This window comes from Oryx dammah, unplaced genomic scaffold (genome assembly GCF_014754425.2).
Source record: "Oryx dammah isolate SB20612 unplaced genomic scaffold, SCBI_Odam_1.1 HiC_scaffold_18, whole genome shotgun sequence".
NCBI classification, from domain to species: Eukaryota; Metazoa; Chordata; class Mammalia; order Artiodactyla; family Bovidae; genus Oryx; species Oryx dammah.
The window spans coordinates 6550673-6568948 of NW_024070202.1; the positions used below are offsets into that span (position 1 = coordinate 6550673).

The following is an 18276-nucleotide window of genomic DNA, read 5'->3' on the forward strand; positions in this document are numbered from 1 at the left end:
ACTTTTATTTATCTTCTTCATAATGAACAGTTTCCATAAATAGATAAGTCTTTGTGTTTACTGACATATTCTACTTTTGTCTTTATTATGCTGTTAGGCACATCCAGGTTTGTTTTGTTTTACTTCAGGTATTTACTTTTGGGATCTAAAAATTTTAATTGTTGTATTTTGAGTGAAGTGAGTGAAGTGAAAGTCGCTCAGTCATGTCTGACTCTCTGCGACCCCATGGACTATGCAGTTCTTGGAATTCTTCAGGCCAGAATACTGGAATGGGTAGCCTTTCCCTTCTCCAGGGGCTCTTCTCAACCCAGGGATCAAACCCAGGTCTCCTGGATTGCAGGAGGATTCTTTACCAGCTGAGGCATGAGGGAAGTGCAAGAATACTGGGTTGGGTAGCCCATCTCTTTTCCAGTGGATCTTCCCAACCCAGGAATTGAACCTGGGTGGTGGTGGTTTAACCACTAAGTCGTGACCACCTCTTGCGATCCCATGGACTGTAGCCTACCAGGCTTCTCTGTGCATTGGATTCTCAAGACAAGAATACTAGAGTGGATTACCATTTCCTTCTCCAGAGGATCTTCCTGACCTAGGAATTGACCCTGGGTCTCCTGAATTGCAGGCAGATACACTTATGCTAGCTGCTTTAAAGTCTTTATGTGCTAACTACCACATCTCTGATATTTTGAATGTTTTTATTAGAGTTTTTTCTCTTGACTATGTGTTAATTTTCTGTATCTTTAACAATCTAATGATTTTTATGACATGCTGAACTGTATTGATAATGCTATGTGGAAAATTCTGAAAGAGATGGGAATACCAAACCACCTGACCTGCCTCTTGAGAAACCTATATGCAGGTCAGGAAACAACAGTTAGAACTGGACATGGAACAACAGACTGGTTCCAAATAGGAAAAGGAGTACGTCAAGGCTGTATATTGTCACCCTGCTTATTTAACTTCTATGCAGAGTACATCATGAGAAATGCTGGGCTGGAAGAAGCACAAGCTGGAATCAAGATAGCCGGGAGAAATATCAATAACCTCAGATGACATCTCCCTTATGGCAGAAAGTGAAGAGGAACTAAAGAGCCTCTTGATGAAAGTGAAAGAGGAGAGTGAATAAGTTGGCTTAAAGCTCAACATTCAGAAAACGAAGATCATGGCATCCGGTCCCATCACTTCATGGCAAATAGATGGAGAAACAGTGGAAACAGTGTCAGACTTTATTTTTTTGGGCTCCAAAATCACTGCAGATGGTGATTGCAGCCATAAAATGAAAAGATGCTTACTCCTTGGAAGGAAAGTTATGACCAACCTAGGTAGCATATTCAAAAGCAGAGACACTACTTTGCCGACCATAGTCTAGTCAAGGCTATGGTTTTTCCAGTGGTCATGCATGGCTGTGAGAGTTGGACTGTGAAGAAAGCTGAGTGCCGAAGAATTGATGCTTTTGAACTGTGGTGTTGGAGAAGAATCTTGAGAGTCCCTTGGACTGCAAGGAGATCCAACCAGTCCATTCTAAAGGAGATCAGCCCTGGGTGTTCATTGGAAGGAATGATGCTAAAGCTGAAGCTCCAGTACTTTGGCCACCTCATGCGAAGAGTTGACTCATTGGAAAAGATTCTGATGCTGGGAGGGGTTGGGGGCAGGACGAGAAGGGGATGACAGAGGATGAGATGGCTGGATGGCATCACAGACTGGATGGACATGAGTTTGAGTGAACTCCAGGAGTTGGTGATGGTGAACTCCGATGAGTTGTTGTGATTCATGGGGTTGCGAAGAGTCGGACATGACTGAGCGACTGAACTGAGCTGAGAGTCTTCCGGATTTTCTTCCTCTAAAGAATATTGATTTATATTCAAATAATATGCTAGATTCAAAATCTAAACTGCCTCTTCCACCATGGGCAACATCTTCTTTGTTCAGCTTTCCAACTCTTTCTGGTTTTGAACTTCTTACAATGTCATTGACTCACATGAAGGCCACACATCATGGCCTCCAGTCATCTGCATGGGGTATATATGCAGATTTTAGAACTCTTGTTCTGTTTCTGCCTGTTTCCTTGAATTTCTCCCATTACCTACTTTATCTTTTGGTGGCCCAAACGTCTGTCATCTTGTTTTTTGTAACAAATTAGACATAATTTTTGCTTCAGTTTTAGCCACCATGTGCCATGTGGACTGATGCATGCCCACTGCTGAGATAGGTCTATAACAATGGTTTTACCCAGCACAGGTTTCTTCCTTAGGTAACCTGACTTTAGTATTTGCCTGTCTTTGCTACCTTTCAGTGCTGTCAAATAATGTATATTTTCTCTTTAAAATGTTATCACTGTTTTCTACAGATTGGTTAATTCAATATAGCTAGTACTAGGATTCTTTGCTACTTTTTTTTATCATTGTGAGCATTTTCCTTGGTATATTTTTTGATTTAATATTGTATAAGTCTAATTGTTTATTTTCTATTTTCCTATTATAAAAGCCTTACCAGACTCACAACCAGGAAAAAATTCTCTAGTAATTCATTATTTCAATTTTGTTTCTTTACTCTCAGATCCATGAAATAAGGATACATGTGTGTGTGTGTGTGTGTGTGTATACTTATATGTGTAAGTATATGTATACTTATATGATGTATATATACATACAAATTTACATGTATATACACATATATGTACATTCACATAAATATATATATATATGTCTTTTACAGGATCCTCTTTTTTGTTTTACTGCTCTATTGTAATTAAATATCTTGATATATAGAAAGGGTAAACAGCCTTCCTTTTTTCTTTTAATTGATTTGTCAAGTAACATAAAATCATTGAGGTTTTATTTGTGAGTTCAATGTGGGTATAGATTAATTTGTTTAAAATTTACATTGTTCCATTAACAGCATAAAGTTGAATTTTTAAAAATTCAGTCTGAGAATCTGTCCAGTGATATGCTAGTTTAACTGATTCATGTTATTGAAAATTGTGAGATTCATTCACACTTCTGTGGTTATAGCACAATTAAATATTTTTTTTCTTTTCTGGACGTAATACTCTATTTTATGAATATATCAAGGGGGATATATCTGTTTTATTGTTGGTTGAAATTTCTACTTTTCAGTTTTTCTGCTGTGACAAACAGTGGTGTATTTTTGTTTGTATATCATAGGTCTTTGGCGAATATGGGATCTTAAGAAATACATTAAAATATGTCAAACTGGATCAATACATCAAATTTAGAAAACACTTTTACAACAACAGTGTAGGACATATCCTATTCTATCTCTGTGCCAGTTCTTTGCGTGTTGTTGTTCAGTTGCCTAGTTGTGTCTGACTCTTTGCAACCCCATGGACTGCAGTATGTCAAGCCTCCCTATCCCTCACCATCTCCCAAAGTTTGTCCAAGTTCATGTCCATTGCATCAGTAATGACATCCAGCCATCTAATTCTCTGATGTGCCCTTCTCCTTCTGCCCTCAATCTTTCCCAGCATCAGGGACTTTTCCAGTGAGTCAGATGTTTGCGTCAGGTGATCAAAATGCTGGCGCTTCAGCATCAGTCCTTCCAATGAATATTCAGAGTTGATTTCCCTTAAGATTGACTGGTTTAATCTCCTTGCTGTCCAGGGGACTCACAGGAGTCTTCACCAGCACCACAGTTCAAAGGCATCAGTTCTTTGGTGCTCTGCCTTCTTTATAGTCCAGCTTTCACATCCGTACATGACCAATGGGAAGACCATGGCCTTGACTGTATGGACCTTTGTTGACAGAGTAATGTCTCTGCTTTTCAACACACTGTGTAGGTTTGTCACTTTTGACATAACCAAACTTTAAATATTGGCAATCTGATGACTATGTCATGCATCACATTTTTATGGTAAAATATTTCAAAGATTTAATATTTTAAGCATATTAAAATGTACATATTAGTGGCAGTAAGCATATTCACTTTGTTGTGTGTTAATACCTTTCATGTCCAGAACTTTTTCATCTTCCTGAACTGAACTTCTGTGCCTATGAGACACTAACTCCCCATTTCCCCTCCCCTTCAGTGCTGGCAACCACCGTGCTTGTTTCTGTCCCTATAGATATGACTGCTCGAGGCACCTGTGTGAATGAAATCATACAACATTTGTCCTTTTGTGATTGGCTTATTTAACTGATTGGCTTATTTAAAGTTTTTGATGTAGTTCAGTTTATCTGTTTGTCTTTTGTCCTTATGCTTTTGTTATTGTTCAGTTGGTAAGTTGTGTCAGACTGTTTACTGCAGCACACAGGCTTCCCTGTCCTTCGTTATCTCCCACAGTTTGCTCAGACTCGTTGCCATTGAATCAGTGATATCATCCAATGATCTCATCCTCTGTCAAACCCTTCTTTACCCTCTCTCAACCTGTATTTTGGTGTCATATAAAAAATAATTGTAAAATCTGAAGTCATAAAGCTTCTTCTTATTTTCTTCCAAGAATTTTATAGTTTTAGCTCTTATGTTTAGGTCTTTGATCCATTTTGAGTTAATTTTTATATATATTGTGTAAGGTGAGAGTACAGCCTCCTTCATTCTCATGTCAGTTTTCCCAGCACCATTTGTGAAAAAACTGTCCTTTCTTCATTGGATGATCTTGGTATCCTTGTTAAAAATTATTTGAGAGTTTATTTCTAAGCTTTCTATTCCTTTTGTCATTGATTCTGTCTTTATGCCAGTATCAGGCCATTTAAATGACTGTAGATTGGAGTATTTAAATCAGCAAGTGTGAGATATTCAACTTTATTCTTTCACAAATTAGCTTAGGCTATTTTGAATCCCTTGAGATTTCAAATGAGTTTTGTGATTGATTTTTCTGTCTCTGACAACACCACCACTGAGATTTTGATAGAGATTTTATAGAATCTATAGGTTTCAGAGACAGAGATTTCATGGGTAATTTTTAGTAGTACTGACATATAAATAACATTAAATACTAAAGAACATGGGATGTCTTTCCATTTGTTTGTCTTTGGTTTATTTCTGCAATTTTTGGTAGTTTTCAGTACACAAAAAATTGCCTCCATGGTTAAGTTACAATAGTGTATATTTTTGATGCTATTGTAAGTAGAGGTGCTTTTTTTTTTTTTTCATTTCCTTTCCAGATTGTCTAGTCTATAGAAACACCACTGATTTTTGCGTGTCAATTTTGTATCCTGCAATTTTGCTGAATGTTGTATCAGTCAATATTTTTGAGAATCTTTTTGTGGAATCTTTAGGATTTTCTTCATATAAGATCAGTTCAGTTCAATTGCTCAGTTGTGTACAACCCTTTGCAACCCCATGGACCACAGCGCACCAGGCTTCCCTGTCCTTCATCATCTTCCAGAGTTTGCTGAAGCTCATGTCCATTGAGTCAGTGATGTTATCCAACCATCTCATCCTCTGTCATTTCCTTCTCCTACCTTCAGTCTTTCCCAGCATCAGGGTCATTTCTAAGGAATCAGTTCTTCTCATTAGGTGCCAAAGTATTGGAGTTTCAGCTTCAGCATCAGTCCTTCCAGTGAACATTCAGGACTGATTTCCTTTAGGATGGACTGGTTGGATCTCCTTACAGTCCAGGCGACTCTCAAGAGTCTTCTCCAACACCACAGTTCAAAAGCATCAAATCCTCGGCTCTCAGCTTTGTTTATAGTCCAACTCTCACATCCATACATGACTACTGGAGAAACCATAGCTTTGACTAGATGGACCTTTGTTGGCAAAGTAATATCTCTGCTTTTTAATATGCCACAACCCACTCCAGTACTCTTGCCTGGAAAATCCCATGGACGGAGGAGCCTGGTAGGCTGTAGTCCATGGGGTCACGAAGAGTCGGACACTTACTGAGCGACTTCCCTTTCACTTTTCACTTTCATGCATTGAAGAAGGAAATGGCAACCCACTCCAGTGTTCTTGCCTGGAGAATCCCAGGGAAGGCGGAGCCTGGTGGGCTGCCATCTGTGGGGTTATACAGAGTCAGACACGACTGAAGCAACTTAGCAGCAGCAGCAGGTTGGTCATAACTTTTCTTCCAAGGAGCAAGCGTCTTTTAATTTCATGGCTGCAGTCACCATCTGCAGTGATTTTGGAGCCCAAGAAAATAAAGTCTCTCACTGTTTTTGTTGTCTCCCCATCTATTTGCCAAGAAGTGATGGGACTGGATGCTGTGATCTAGTTTCTTGAATGTTAAGGTTTAAGCCAGTTTTTTCACATTCCTCTTTCACTTTCATCAAGAGGCTCTTCAGTTCTTCTTCACTTTCTGCCATAAGGGTGGTGTCATCTGCATATCTGAAGTTATTGATATTTCTCCCGGCAATCTTGATTCCAGCTTGTGCTTCATCCAGCCCACATTTCTCATGATGTACTCTGCATATAAGTTAAATAAACAGGGTGACAATATAGAGCCTTGACATACTCCTTTTCCTATTTGGAACCAGTCTTGTTCCATGTCCAGTTCTAACTGTTGCTTCCTGACCTGCATACAGATTTCTCAGGAAGCAGGTCAGGTGGTCTGGTATTCCCATCTCTTTAAGAATTTTCTAGAGTTTGTTGTGATCCACACAGTCAAAGGCTTTGGCATAGTCAATAAAGTAGAAGTAGATGTTTTTCTGGAACTCTGTTGCTTTTTTTGTGATCCAGTGGATGTTGGCAATTTGGATCATACCCGCTATAAACAGGGATAGCATCACTCTTCCTTTACCATTTGAATTTGCTTCCTTTTTCTTGTCTAATTACTCTGGGCAAGACTCTCAGTACTGTGTTCAATGGAAGTAGAGATGGTCGTCATCTTTTTCTAATCCTGATGTTGCAATACTAAGGTCCCATCTCAAGGGGTTTCCTAGTGCAACTTCTCACTGAGAGCATGCTCAGTGTCTTATAGTTTGATCTTTATTTGTGTTTCCCAAAGTGATTTGTTTGAGCACTATTTTGTGGATCAATAAAATGCCAATCATTGAATATTTGTATTTTCTCTTTTGGGCCTGTTTTTAGTTTTCTGTCCTTTTCTCATTGATTGATATGAATTATGTATGTTTTGTTTTTAGTTTTCTGCCCTTTTCTCATTGATTGATATGAATTATATATGTTTTCTGAATGATAGTCCTCTGGTGGCTACATAGCTGCAACTATTCCCTAGGTTTCCTGCTTGACTATTGTCACTTTTATGATTCTTTTTATTAAGTTTTTAATTTTAATACTAAATGAATCAGTTGTTTTCTATTATGGCTAATCACTTTCTTTAAAAAAAAATTAGTCCCCATCTAAAATTCATGAAGTTTTTTTTCCTGTATTTCCTTATCATTTCTTTATATGTTGATACTGATCAGTCACCAATGCTTCCTTCTCTTCTTATTGAAATAATCAAAATTTAATTAGGCTGTTCTTTTAACTGTAACTATGAGATATTCCATTCCCTGAGACTCAAACCTGGAAGATAATTTCACTAATTTTGTACTTTAAATTTAATAATATTTTAGCATTTTCCCTCAATTTTGCTTAAGAGAGAACAAAATATTTCAGAATATATCCTAGGAGAGAGTGTTACAGATAAGGGCCCTGGTCTGGTACTCAGTGGTAAAGAATCTGCTTGCTAATGCAGGAGATACAGGTTCAATCCCTAGGTAAGGAAGACCCCTTGAGAAGGAAATGGCAACCCACTCCAGTATTCTTGCTGGGAAATCCCATGGACAGGAGGGCCTGGCAGTCTATAGTCCATGGGATCACAAAAGAGTTGGACATGACTTAGTGACTAAACAGTATACATATACAGTATTACAAAATCTTTTTAAATATAAGAATATTTATTAGAATATCATTATTTATGCTTTGGTTTCAATGGTTTTATGTCAGTTTCCGTTCTATTTGTGACAGTCATGTAAAAATATGTATGTAAGACTTCATGCAGGCTTCTGTTCTCCATGTTTAATGATTTAATATTTTTAATACCTTTGCTCAGTCTTTCCATATTTGTGCTTCAAGAAATATTAATATGTGTCTTTGAGAGAATGTGTACCATAGTCACACTCCTTTGAGAAACATTATATCATTAGAATTTTACCACATGCAGTTTTACTTTAAATACTCTTCTTATTACTGCAGCAAATCAATTTAATTTTGTTTACCAATTTTTTTTTCCATCTGGAACATTAATTTCCAAATAAAATGTCTATTAAAACCGAGGAACTCTATGGAACCTAGAATAGAGAATACTTTCTCTGAGTGATGATTAAGATATTCCCCAATTTGAAAAAATATGTATTTTGAAAGAAATATGAAATTAAATAATATAATATGACCCAGATCCAATCAGTGACATGTATTATTAAATTACAGTGCTAAAAAAAAATCTTTTTTCATGGCCTATGATAACCCATCCTTAGATATGCTCTTATTAACATCTTTGTGATCCCTTGGCTGATGACATATGCAATAGAAAATCGGAGACCCAAGCCCGATTAGAGGGCTGATGTCTTCCCATGACCTTCATGGCAGTACACATATAGAAGAGATGGTGGAGATAGCAGCCATGCAGTGCACAGGGTTAAGCCTTTATTGAGTGCAATGCTTGTCACAAACTTGGTGTTTTCTTTTCTAAGTCATCTGATTTTTCCTCACAATAACACTTATGACTTGATTGTCATTGTACCTCTTTTAGAAATGTTCAGTTCAGTTGTGTCCGACATTTTGCGACTCCATGGACTGGAGCATGCCAGGCCTCCCTGTCCATCACCAATTCCTGGAGTTTACTAAAACTCATGTCCATTGAGTTGGTGATGCCATCCAACCATCTCATCCTCTGTCGTCCCCTTCTCCTCCTGCCTTCACTCTTTCCCAGCATCAGGGTTTTTTCAAATGAGTCAGTTCTTCGCATCAGGTGGCCAAGAAATGAGGAAGCTAGAACTAAGAGAATTGACTACTTTGCCCAGGATCCCAGACTTAGTCAACAACAAAGAATGTATTTAACCTTGATTTCTTTCTACCTTTCTTTACTTCTCATCATGAAGAAGGAGCACTGGTAACATTGATGATAGATCCTTATATTAGGGATGACCAAACTGAGTTACATTTTAGGCTAAGTAATTTTTCTAAAATTACACTTTTAGCCCATGATAGAAATAGAATTTGAAACCAGATGATTGTTAAAAATTATCTGCAGGTCCTTCCCATATTTGCGGCTATCTTTATACATCTGGAGCATGCTTACTATGGACCATCTGGTAGTCACATTCTTTTAGAATTTACAGGATGGCCAATAAGCCTTCTAATGTCAACACTGTGGGCTCAGTCTTGGCTTAAGCTTAAATGAGGCATTTAGAGGAGTCAAACTCATAGGAACAAATTGTGGAATGGTGGCTGCCAGGACCTAGGAAAGGGGGAATAAGGAGGTGTTTAATGGGTGTAGAGGTGCAGTTTATCTCAGATGCAAAAGTTCTGGAGATTAGTTGTGCAATGATTTGAGTATACTTGACACTACTCAACTGTATACTTAAAAATGGTTAAAATGGCAGATTTTATGTTTTGTGCATTTTACCACTGCTGCTGCTGCTGCTAAGTCGCTTCAGTCGTGTCCGACTCTGTGCGACCCCATGGACGGCAGCCCACCTACCACACTTGAAACCAAAAAGAAAAAAAAAACTTTGAAAATGTATTCTCCATCTAAAGTTAACTTACGTGGTATTAGGAGACTGTTACTTATTAACTTATTTTTTATTCACAGTAATCTGCAGCCCTGGATCTTATAACTCCCGTGATGGAATTCACTGCCTTCAGTGCAATAGCAGCCTGGTGTTTGGAGCAAAAGCATGTTTATAGGCCCATTTTGAGCTTATTGATGGTTTGTCAAACACAAAAGTATATTTTTAAAGTATTAATCTATAATAAATCACTATTATGCCAAAATTAAATGTATTAGATTTTACCAAAAAATGATGTCATTTTAATTGAAATACTGTATATCCAAATTCTTTATACACAGAACAGCTGCTAATCTTTATTCATTAATGCCAGACCTATATGACTCCAAAATATTTCTTGGGTCACTGTTTTTAAGATAATTTCAAATATACTATATTGGGTTAACCTAAAAGGTTTTTATGATTTTTCAAAAATTGCCCATTTTGTCATTATTATATGTTAACTAACTTGAGGCCACCATATTTTTCTACACTAATTATAATTTCAGCTTGTTGCAGTCCTTTTCTTTAATTTTATGTGATTTTATTCCTTGCAGTTTGAACTTTCATAGCTCAAAGTCACTTTTTAAAAACTCCCAAGTCGTCTTATTGCAATTTTTAGCTACTTTAGTTTAAGACCTAGACCATACACCTCCCCCCCAAACATATTATGGGTTTTTAATACAGTTCACTGTGGTGATCTTAAACTTTTCAGTTTAAAGTCCCTCAAATTATCTTAGAATAGAGCAGTCATTGTAGGTGCCTAAATTAACATTTAAAGGACTTCTCTGGTGGTCCAGTGGTTAAGAATCTGCCTTGCAATGCAGGGGACACAGGTTCAAGCCCTGCTCGGGGAACTAGGATCCCACATGCCAAAGAGCAACTAGCTCTTTGCACACAGCTAGACAGTCTCTGCTGTATGCCGCAGCTAAGACCCAATGCAGCCAAATAAAGAAATGCATGTTTTAAGAAAAATGAATAAATAATTCACCATTGAGCTTTTGTGGAGACAAAGAGGAGCTAAGCAGCCCCTTCCCCAACAGCCTCTCTAAGGATGAGAGTCCAGCAGCTCTTCCACTCCTTCACTGTTAAAAGCGTCTGTTGCAGGCACTGCTACAGCCACCTGACACTCTCTCACCCTGGGGTGTTGTGTTCAAATATGAAAAATTACCACAAATTTACCCATTAATTACAGGGAAGATACATGAGTAAATCACAGAATCAGTAGCTTCTTAGTTTCCTAGTTACTACTTTATTATATTTGTATCAGCTTTATAGTGTCTTTGGAATGTTCCCTGTGTTTTTCTTCATCTTTCCTTTCTTGAAACATGAACACATGTGAATGGCAAATGCACTCAGGTTGGATCTGGGCACAAGTGTGCAGGACACTGGACGGCTTACAGAGAGGCATTTACTGACCCTGAGGTCCTGCATGGCATTCTGAAAGGTCCAGTTACTATGTTAGCTTCTCATTTGTTCTCCCTGTGGGTAAGTGTTACCTGGAATTCTCACAGAAATACAGAGGCAAGGGAAATGACATTTCTTTGTTAGCCCTAGTGATGTTTCTCTAACAGGCCCTTTAGACTGTAATCGTGTTGTAATTGTTTTCCTCTATTTTTTAGAGGTTTTTCAGGAACCTTCTTTCTACCCTTAAGTAACATGTTTCTGCTGTTTTACTGTTTGGGTAGCTTATTGTTCTTCTAGCACATGCTTTCTGTAACTCGTTAAAGACCTATTAATTCTCCATCTGTGAAAGCAGTGCAGCCTCCTCGAGTTTCCAAATTTCTACATTGCATAATATGATGAATTGGGATACATATTCTTTCCTTGGTACTCCTGAGTTTGGATTAGTTTCTTCTTATTTAACAGCTCAGAGGACTTGAATTTCCTATGCGTCTTTGTAAGGAGTGATCAGGATCAGCCCCTCGTTGATCAGCCAGGAAAGCAGCACAGGGTGTCGCGGTGGTGTGGGCAGAGGAGGGCAGAAAGACAGGGGTCCAGGGTGAGAGGAGACAAGGGGCAGGGCGATCAGGGCCAGCTACAGATTCTCACCTCACAGAGGTTGGCCAGGAGCAGGGCCACACAAATGCCAGGGTGGAGCAAGGCCAGATTTAAGCGTCCAGGCAGAGAGAACAGTTGGTAGAAACTGAAGCAGAGAATAGACTAGGAGAAGAAAGAGAAATATTCATTATTTCTCTTTCTTGGGTCCCGTAGTGAAATGTTCTTTGCCCTGTTTGATCACATGTCACATTTATTTTAGTTGCTTGTATGTCTGTCTTTCACATTCAACGATATTCAATACCAAAGTATTCCTAGTTTCCTAGTCTTATTCATAGCACATAAAGCTATGAGCTTAGTAAGTTTTCAACTACTTAATAGATTATTAATGTCCCATCAATATAAATGCTTTAAAACTAAGATAAAAGTTGCCTCTATCGTATTGACAGATAGGCTGTGGAATGTTGAAAGCAGATGACAATGTGTATGATTAAAAGCTATAAACTAATACCTAAGATAGATTGTTGACATAGGGCAGTTTCAGTGTTTATTATTTTTGTTATTATCAAAATAATATCTTGCATTTATATAATGACTTATTTTTATTGAAATTTTTCTTAAAGTACACAGTCCGATGTTTACATTGACCTGTGAAGTTATGGCAAATATGATTCCATTTTGTATTTTGTTGTTTAGATTTTAGATGTGTAATATGTACTCATTTGGCAACATGTAATACTGGTCCAGTAATTTCACTTAAAGGACACTATCCAAAGGACGCAGATTAGAGATCAGGTGAAATATTCCATCTAGGGTTACTAATAATAAAAACGGAATTAATAGAAATTATCTACAAGAGCAAAATGGTTAAATAAATTATGTTGTTTCCATGTGGTAGCATGTTGCTGCTGCTGCTGCTAAGTCACTTCAGTCATGTCCGACTCTGTGTGACCCCATAGACTCCAGCCCACCAGGCTCCCCCGTCCCTGGGATTCTCCCAGCAAGAACACTGGAGTGGGTTGCCATTTCCATCTCTAATGCATGAAAGTGAAAAGTGAAAGGGAAGTCGCTCAGTCGTGTGTAGTACTATATAGAGTTTAGAAATGGAGACACAAAGGTAGAGAACAAACATATGAACACCAAGGGTTGTGAAGAGGGGGGTGGGATGAACTGGGAGATTGAGATTGAAATATACACACTACTGATACTTGTGTAAGACAGATAACTAATGAGAACCGACTGTATAAAACAAGGAACTCTGCTCAGTGCTCTGTGGCGACCTAAATGGGAAGTAAATCTAGAAAAGAGGGGCTATATGTGTACATATAACCGATTCACTTTGCTGTACAGCAGAAACTAACAGCATTGTAAAGCAATTATACTCCAATAAAAATTAATTTAAAATAATAAAATTTTAGGTCTTAAAACACAATGAACCAAAATGTTAAGAATGACCATTCTTTGTAATAGACTCCTGTGTGAGGTTTTTTTGATACCATCTGTTTTCCAGATTTTCTACAATGAAATGAATTACTTTGGGAAATCCTGGAAGCAGTAAACATATTTTGACAAATGACAAGAGTAACCATTTGGGGAAGACATTTGCTCATCTCTTCAGTATCAACTCGCCCACCTTCTTCCCAGTGGAACACCAAGTTTGTTTACTCCAGAGAACTGTCCTTCTTAGCCAGTCAGCATGTGGCTTTTTTCTGACCTCTGTTTTATTGAAACTTTGAGGTGAATGCCCTGAGGATGGAGCCCACACTGAGGACCCAGAGTGGAGACTCAGGAAGAGCGGGGTCTTAATGGTGATGATGAATCACTGCCCTTATTTTGTCTGAATCCCAGCCTGTCCTGGACTCCCCAGCTCTGTGAGATACAAAAGCTTCTTTAGTTAAATCAAGTTAGGTTTTCTGCAGCCAAAAGCATGCTAATTGGTAGAGTGTTCATTCATTATAGGAAATAGGTAAAACAGAGGAAATTAGAAGTAGGAGGAGAATACCACTTACTGCTTCATAACCCAGATGTCAGCAATGTTAACGTTTGGAGAAATTTCCTACATTTGTGTGAATTCTTTATTCATGTTATATGTTTTATTCATGCATATGCAGCCAGTATTTCCCTTAATATATAATGTTTTCTATACAATTGTATTCACCTCATTAACATAATTTTGGGATTCCCTTGTAGCTTAGTTAGTAAATAATCTGCCACAGTGCAGGAGACCTGGGTTCAATTCCTGGATCAGGAAGATCCCCTGGAGAAGGAAATGGCAACCCACTCCAGTATTCTTATCTGGAGAATCCTGTTGACAGAGGAGCCTGGAGGTCTACACAGTCTATAAGGTCACAAAGAGTTGGATATGACTTAGTGACTAAACCACCAACATAATTTTAATGACTATTACACTTGATACATTTCAGCAAAATTAATATGGTGAAACATTTCTAGTTGTTGGACATTTCTTCTGCTTCCAGATTTTCACTGTTTTATATAGCATTATAGTTAACATCTTCTTTCTTAATACTTTGGTATTTTTAAGTCTTTTCTATGTTGAGTACCCAGAAGTAGAATATTATAATCCTTAGGACCATTTGACAGATTTCTTTCCTAAAGAATTGTACCAATTTATAGTCCCACCAATGATATATATCAGAGTACATATTTCACCACACCCTGTCTGAATTCATTTTTTAAATGACTTATTTTGACAGATGGAAATAGTTTCCCATGTTTTTTCTTTCTTGGAGTACTGATGAGGTTGAGCAGCTTCTGATACATATAATAGATAATACTTGGTAAGCTTGAAAAGTGAAAGTGAAAGTTGCTCAGTTGTGTCTGACTCTTTGCGACTCCATGGACTGTACAGTCCATGGAATTCTCCAGGCCCAAATACTGGAGTGGGTAGCCTTTCCCTTCTCCAGGTGATCTTCCCAACCCAAGGATCAAACCCATATCTCCCACATTGCAGGCGGATTCTTTACCAGCTGTGCCACAAGGGTAAGCTTGGTTAAGCTTGAATCCTAGCGGTTCCAAGGGTGTTTGGTTTCCAAGTGTTACCTACAGTATGTATCAGAAAATTCTATTAGCTGGCTTATAGCAAAAGCTTATCAGGAATGTGCATCGGTTGTGTCAGAATTACCCAGTGGGGACCCCTCCAGTTAGTTATGTCTTGTATAATCCTCTCTCCTTGAATGTGGGTAGAACTTGTGACTTAATTTTAGACAATAGAAGGTGTCAAAGGTGACAGAGTCACTTGCATAATTATATTACACGAGGCTCTGTATTAGTGTCCTGGAGCAAGAGATCCTCCTGCTGGCACAGAAGGAGCTGCCATGTCATAAGTGGACCTATAAGAAGACCAACTGGTAAGGACCTGCAGGGGGCTTGGAGAGCTGAAGGCAGCCTCTGCTGTCAGCTGGAAAGAAAGCAGTGCTTCAGTCCTTAGACCACAAGGAATTGGATTCTTCCAGAAACTACATGAGCTTTCAAGAGGACACCCTCTTTTAGAAAGGCACTCAGCCCAGCCAACCCCTGCCAACAGCTCTGTCCTGGGTAGAGGACCTCTCTAAACCATACCCCAGACTCCTCACCTTAGAAACAGGGATGAAAACAGGATTGTTTCCAGTCATGAAGCATACAGTGATGTGTTACCCAGCAAAAGAGAGTATGTACCCAATGCCACCCTTCATGGGTCACAGGCTTGTGATGAAGGGGCTTGTGTAACTCTATGAAGCTATGAGCCGTGTGTGCAGGGCCACCCAAGATGGATAGGTCATAGTAATAAGTTCTGACAAAACATGGTCCACTGGAGGTGGAAATGGCAAACCACTTCAGTATTCTTGCCTTGAGAACTCCATGAACAGTATGAAAAGACAAAAAGATATGATATGGAAGATGAGCCCCAATATTGCTTAGGAACCTGGAATTTTAAGTCCACAAATCAAGGTAATTTGGACATGGTCAAGCAGGAGATGGCAAGAGTGAATACTGACATCTTAGGAATCAGTGAACTAAAATGGATGGGAATGGGTGAATATAATTCAGATGACCATTATATCTACTACTTTGTATACATATAGAGAGATATACATATATAGATATTGATATATTAGATATAGATATATATTTATATAATATATAATGTGGACATTTCACATACTAGCAAGGTTATGGTCAAAATCCTTCGAGCTAGGCTTCAACAGTATGTGAACTGAGGACTGAGTACAAGCTGGGTTTAGAAAAGGCAGAGGAACTAGAATTCAAATTGCCACTGTCCATTGGGTCATAGAGAAAGCAAGGGAATTCCAGAAAAATGTCTACTAATGCTTCATTGACTACATTAAGCCTTTGACTGTATGGTTCACAACCAAACTGTGAAAAATTCTTCAAGACTTGGGAATACCAGACCACCTTGCCTGCCTTCTGAGAAACCTGTGTGGAGGTCAAGAAGCAGTGGTAGAACTGGACATGGAACAGTTGTTGCGGTTCAGTAGCTCAGTTATGTCCAACTCTTTGTGACCCCATGGACTGCAGCACACCTTGATTTCCTGTCCTTCACCATCTTCTGAAGCTTGCTTAAACTCATGTCTGTTGAGTTGGTGATGGCATCCAACCATCTTGTACTCTGTCATCCTCTTCTCCTGCCTTCAATCTTTCCAAGCATCATGGACTGGTTCAAAATTGGGAAAGGAGTACATCAAGGCTGTATATTGTCACCTTGCTTATTTAACTTATATGCAGAATGCATTATGAGAAATGCCAGGCTGGATAAAGCACAAACTGCAATCAAGGTTGCCGAGAGAAATATCAGTAACCTCAGATATGCAGATGACACCACCCTAATGACAGAAAGCAAAGAGGAACTAAAGAGCCTCTTGATGAAAGAGGAGAGTGAAAAATCTGGCTTGAAACTCAGTATTCCAAAAACTTAAGATCATGGCATCCAGTTCCATCACATCATGGCAAATAGATGGGGAAACAATGAGACTTTATTTTCTTGGGCTCCAAAATCACTGCGGATGGTGACTGCAGGCATAGCTCCTTGGAAGAAAAGCTATGACAACTTAGCATATTAAAAAGTAGAGACATTACTTTGCCGACAAAGGTCTGTCTAGTCAAAGCTATGGTTTTTCCAGTAGTCATGTACAGGTGTGAGAATTGGACCATAAATAAGGCTGAGCACCAAATAACTGATGGTTTTGAATTGTGGTGCTGGAGAGGCTCTTGAGAATCCCCTGGACAGCAAGGAGATCAAACCAGTCAATCCTAAAGGAAATCAACCCTGAATATTCATTGGAAATACTGATGCTGAAGCTCCAGTATTTTGGCCATCTGATACAAAGAGCCAATCCGTTGTAAAAGACCCTAATGCTGGAAGGATTGAGGGTGGGAGGAGAAGTTGGCAACAGAGGATGAGATGGTTGGATAGCATCACTGACTCAATGGACCTGAGTTTGAGCAAACTCCAGGAAATAGTAAAGGGAAGCATGCCAAGGAAGCCTGGCATCATTGGGGTCACAAAGAGTCTGACACAACTGAGCAACTGAACAATGACAACTGTGGGCAACAACTCCTTAGAAGACGTGGAGTAGCCCTCATAGTCAACAGAAGAGTTTGAAATGCAGTACTTGGGTGCAGTCTCAAAAACAACAGAATGATCTTGGTTCCTTTTCAAGGCAAACCATTCAACATCACTTTGATCAAATCTATGCCCCAACCACTGATGCTGAAGAAGCTGAAGTTAACCAGTTCTATGAAGACCTACAAGACCTTCTAGAACTAACACCAAAAAAAAAAAGATGTCCTTTTCATCAGAAAGGGTTGAAGTGCAAAAGAAGGATGTCAAGTGATACCTGGAATAACAGGAAAGTTTGGCGTTTGAGTACAAAATGAAGCAGGGCAAGGGCTAACAGTTTCATCAAGAGAACACACTAGTCATAGCAAACACCCTTTTCCAACAACCCAAGATGTGACTCCACACATGGACATCACCAGAAAGTCAATACCAAAATCAGATTGATTATATTCTTTGCAGTTGAAGATAGAAAAGCTGTATACAATCAGCAAAAACAAGACCAAAGCTGACTGAGGCTCAGATCATGAGCTCCTTATTGCAAAATTCAGGCTTAAATTGAAAAACGTAGGGAAAACCATGGGCTTCCCTGGTGGCTTAGCAGTAGATAATTCGCCTGCAATACAGGAGTCACAGGAGATACAGATTTGATCGCTGGGTTTGGAAGAGCCCCTGGAGGAGGGTATGGCAACCCACTCCAGTATTCTTGCAGGAGAATCCCTATGGACAGAGGAGCCTGGTGGGCTATAGTTCATAGGGTCACAAAAAGTCAGACATGACTGAAGCAACTTAGCATGCATGCACAGGAAAAGCCACCAGGCCATTCAGTTATGACCTAAATCAAGTCCTTTTTGATTATACAGTAGAAGTGACAAATAGACTCAAGGGATTAGATATGGTAGACAGAGTGCCTGAAAAACTATGGATGAAGGTTCATACCATTGTACAGGAGGCAATGACCAAAACCATCCCAAAGAAAAAGAAATGCAAGAGCATTGTGGTTGTCTGAGGAGGCCTTACAAATAGCTGAGGAAAAAA

At 38.9% G+C, this 18276-nt stretch overlaps 1 protein-coding gene across 1 annotated transcript in view; it reads left to right on the forward strand.

The window, feature by feature from the left end:
• The window catches only part of LOC120877833 (zona pellucida binding protein), a 131035-nt gene extending 118547 nt beyond the window's left edge, over positions 1-12488 (forward strand). Inside the window, exon 8 of the mRNA XM_040260236.1 lies at positions 9710-12488. Within this exon, the coding sequence (XP_040116170.1) occupies positions 9710-9804 (95 nt within the window). The 3' untranslated portion in view covers positions 9805-12488. The remainder of the gene's footprint in view (positions 1-9709) is intronic.
• Positions 12489-18276: the final 5788 nt, after the last annotated feature.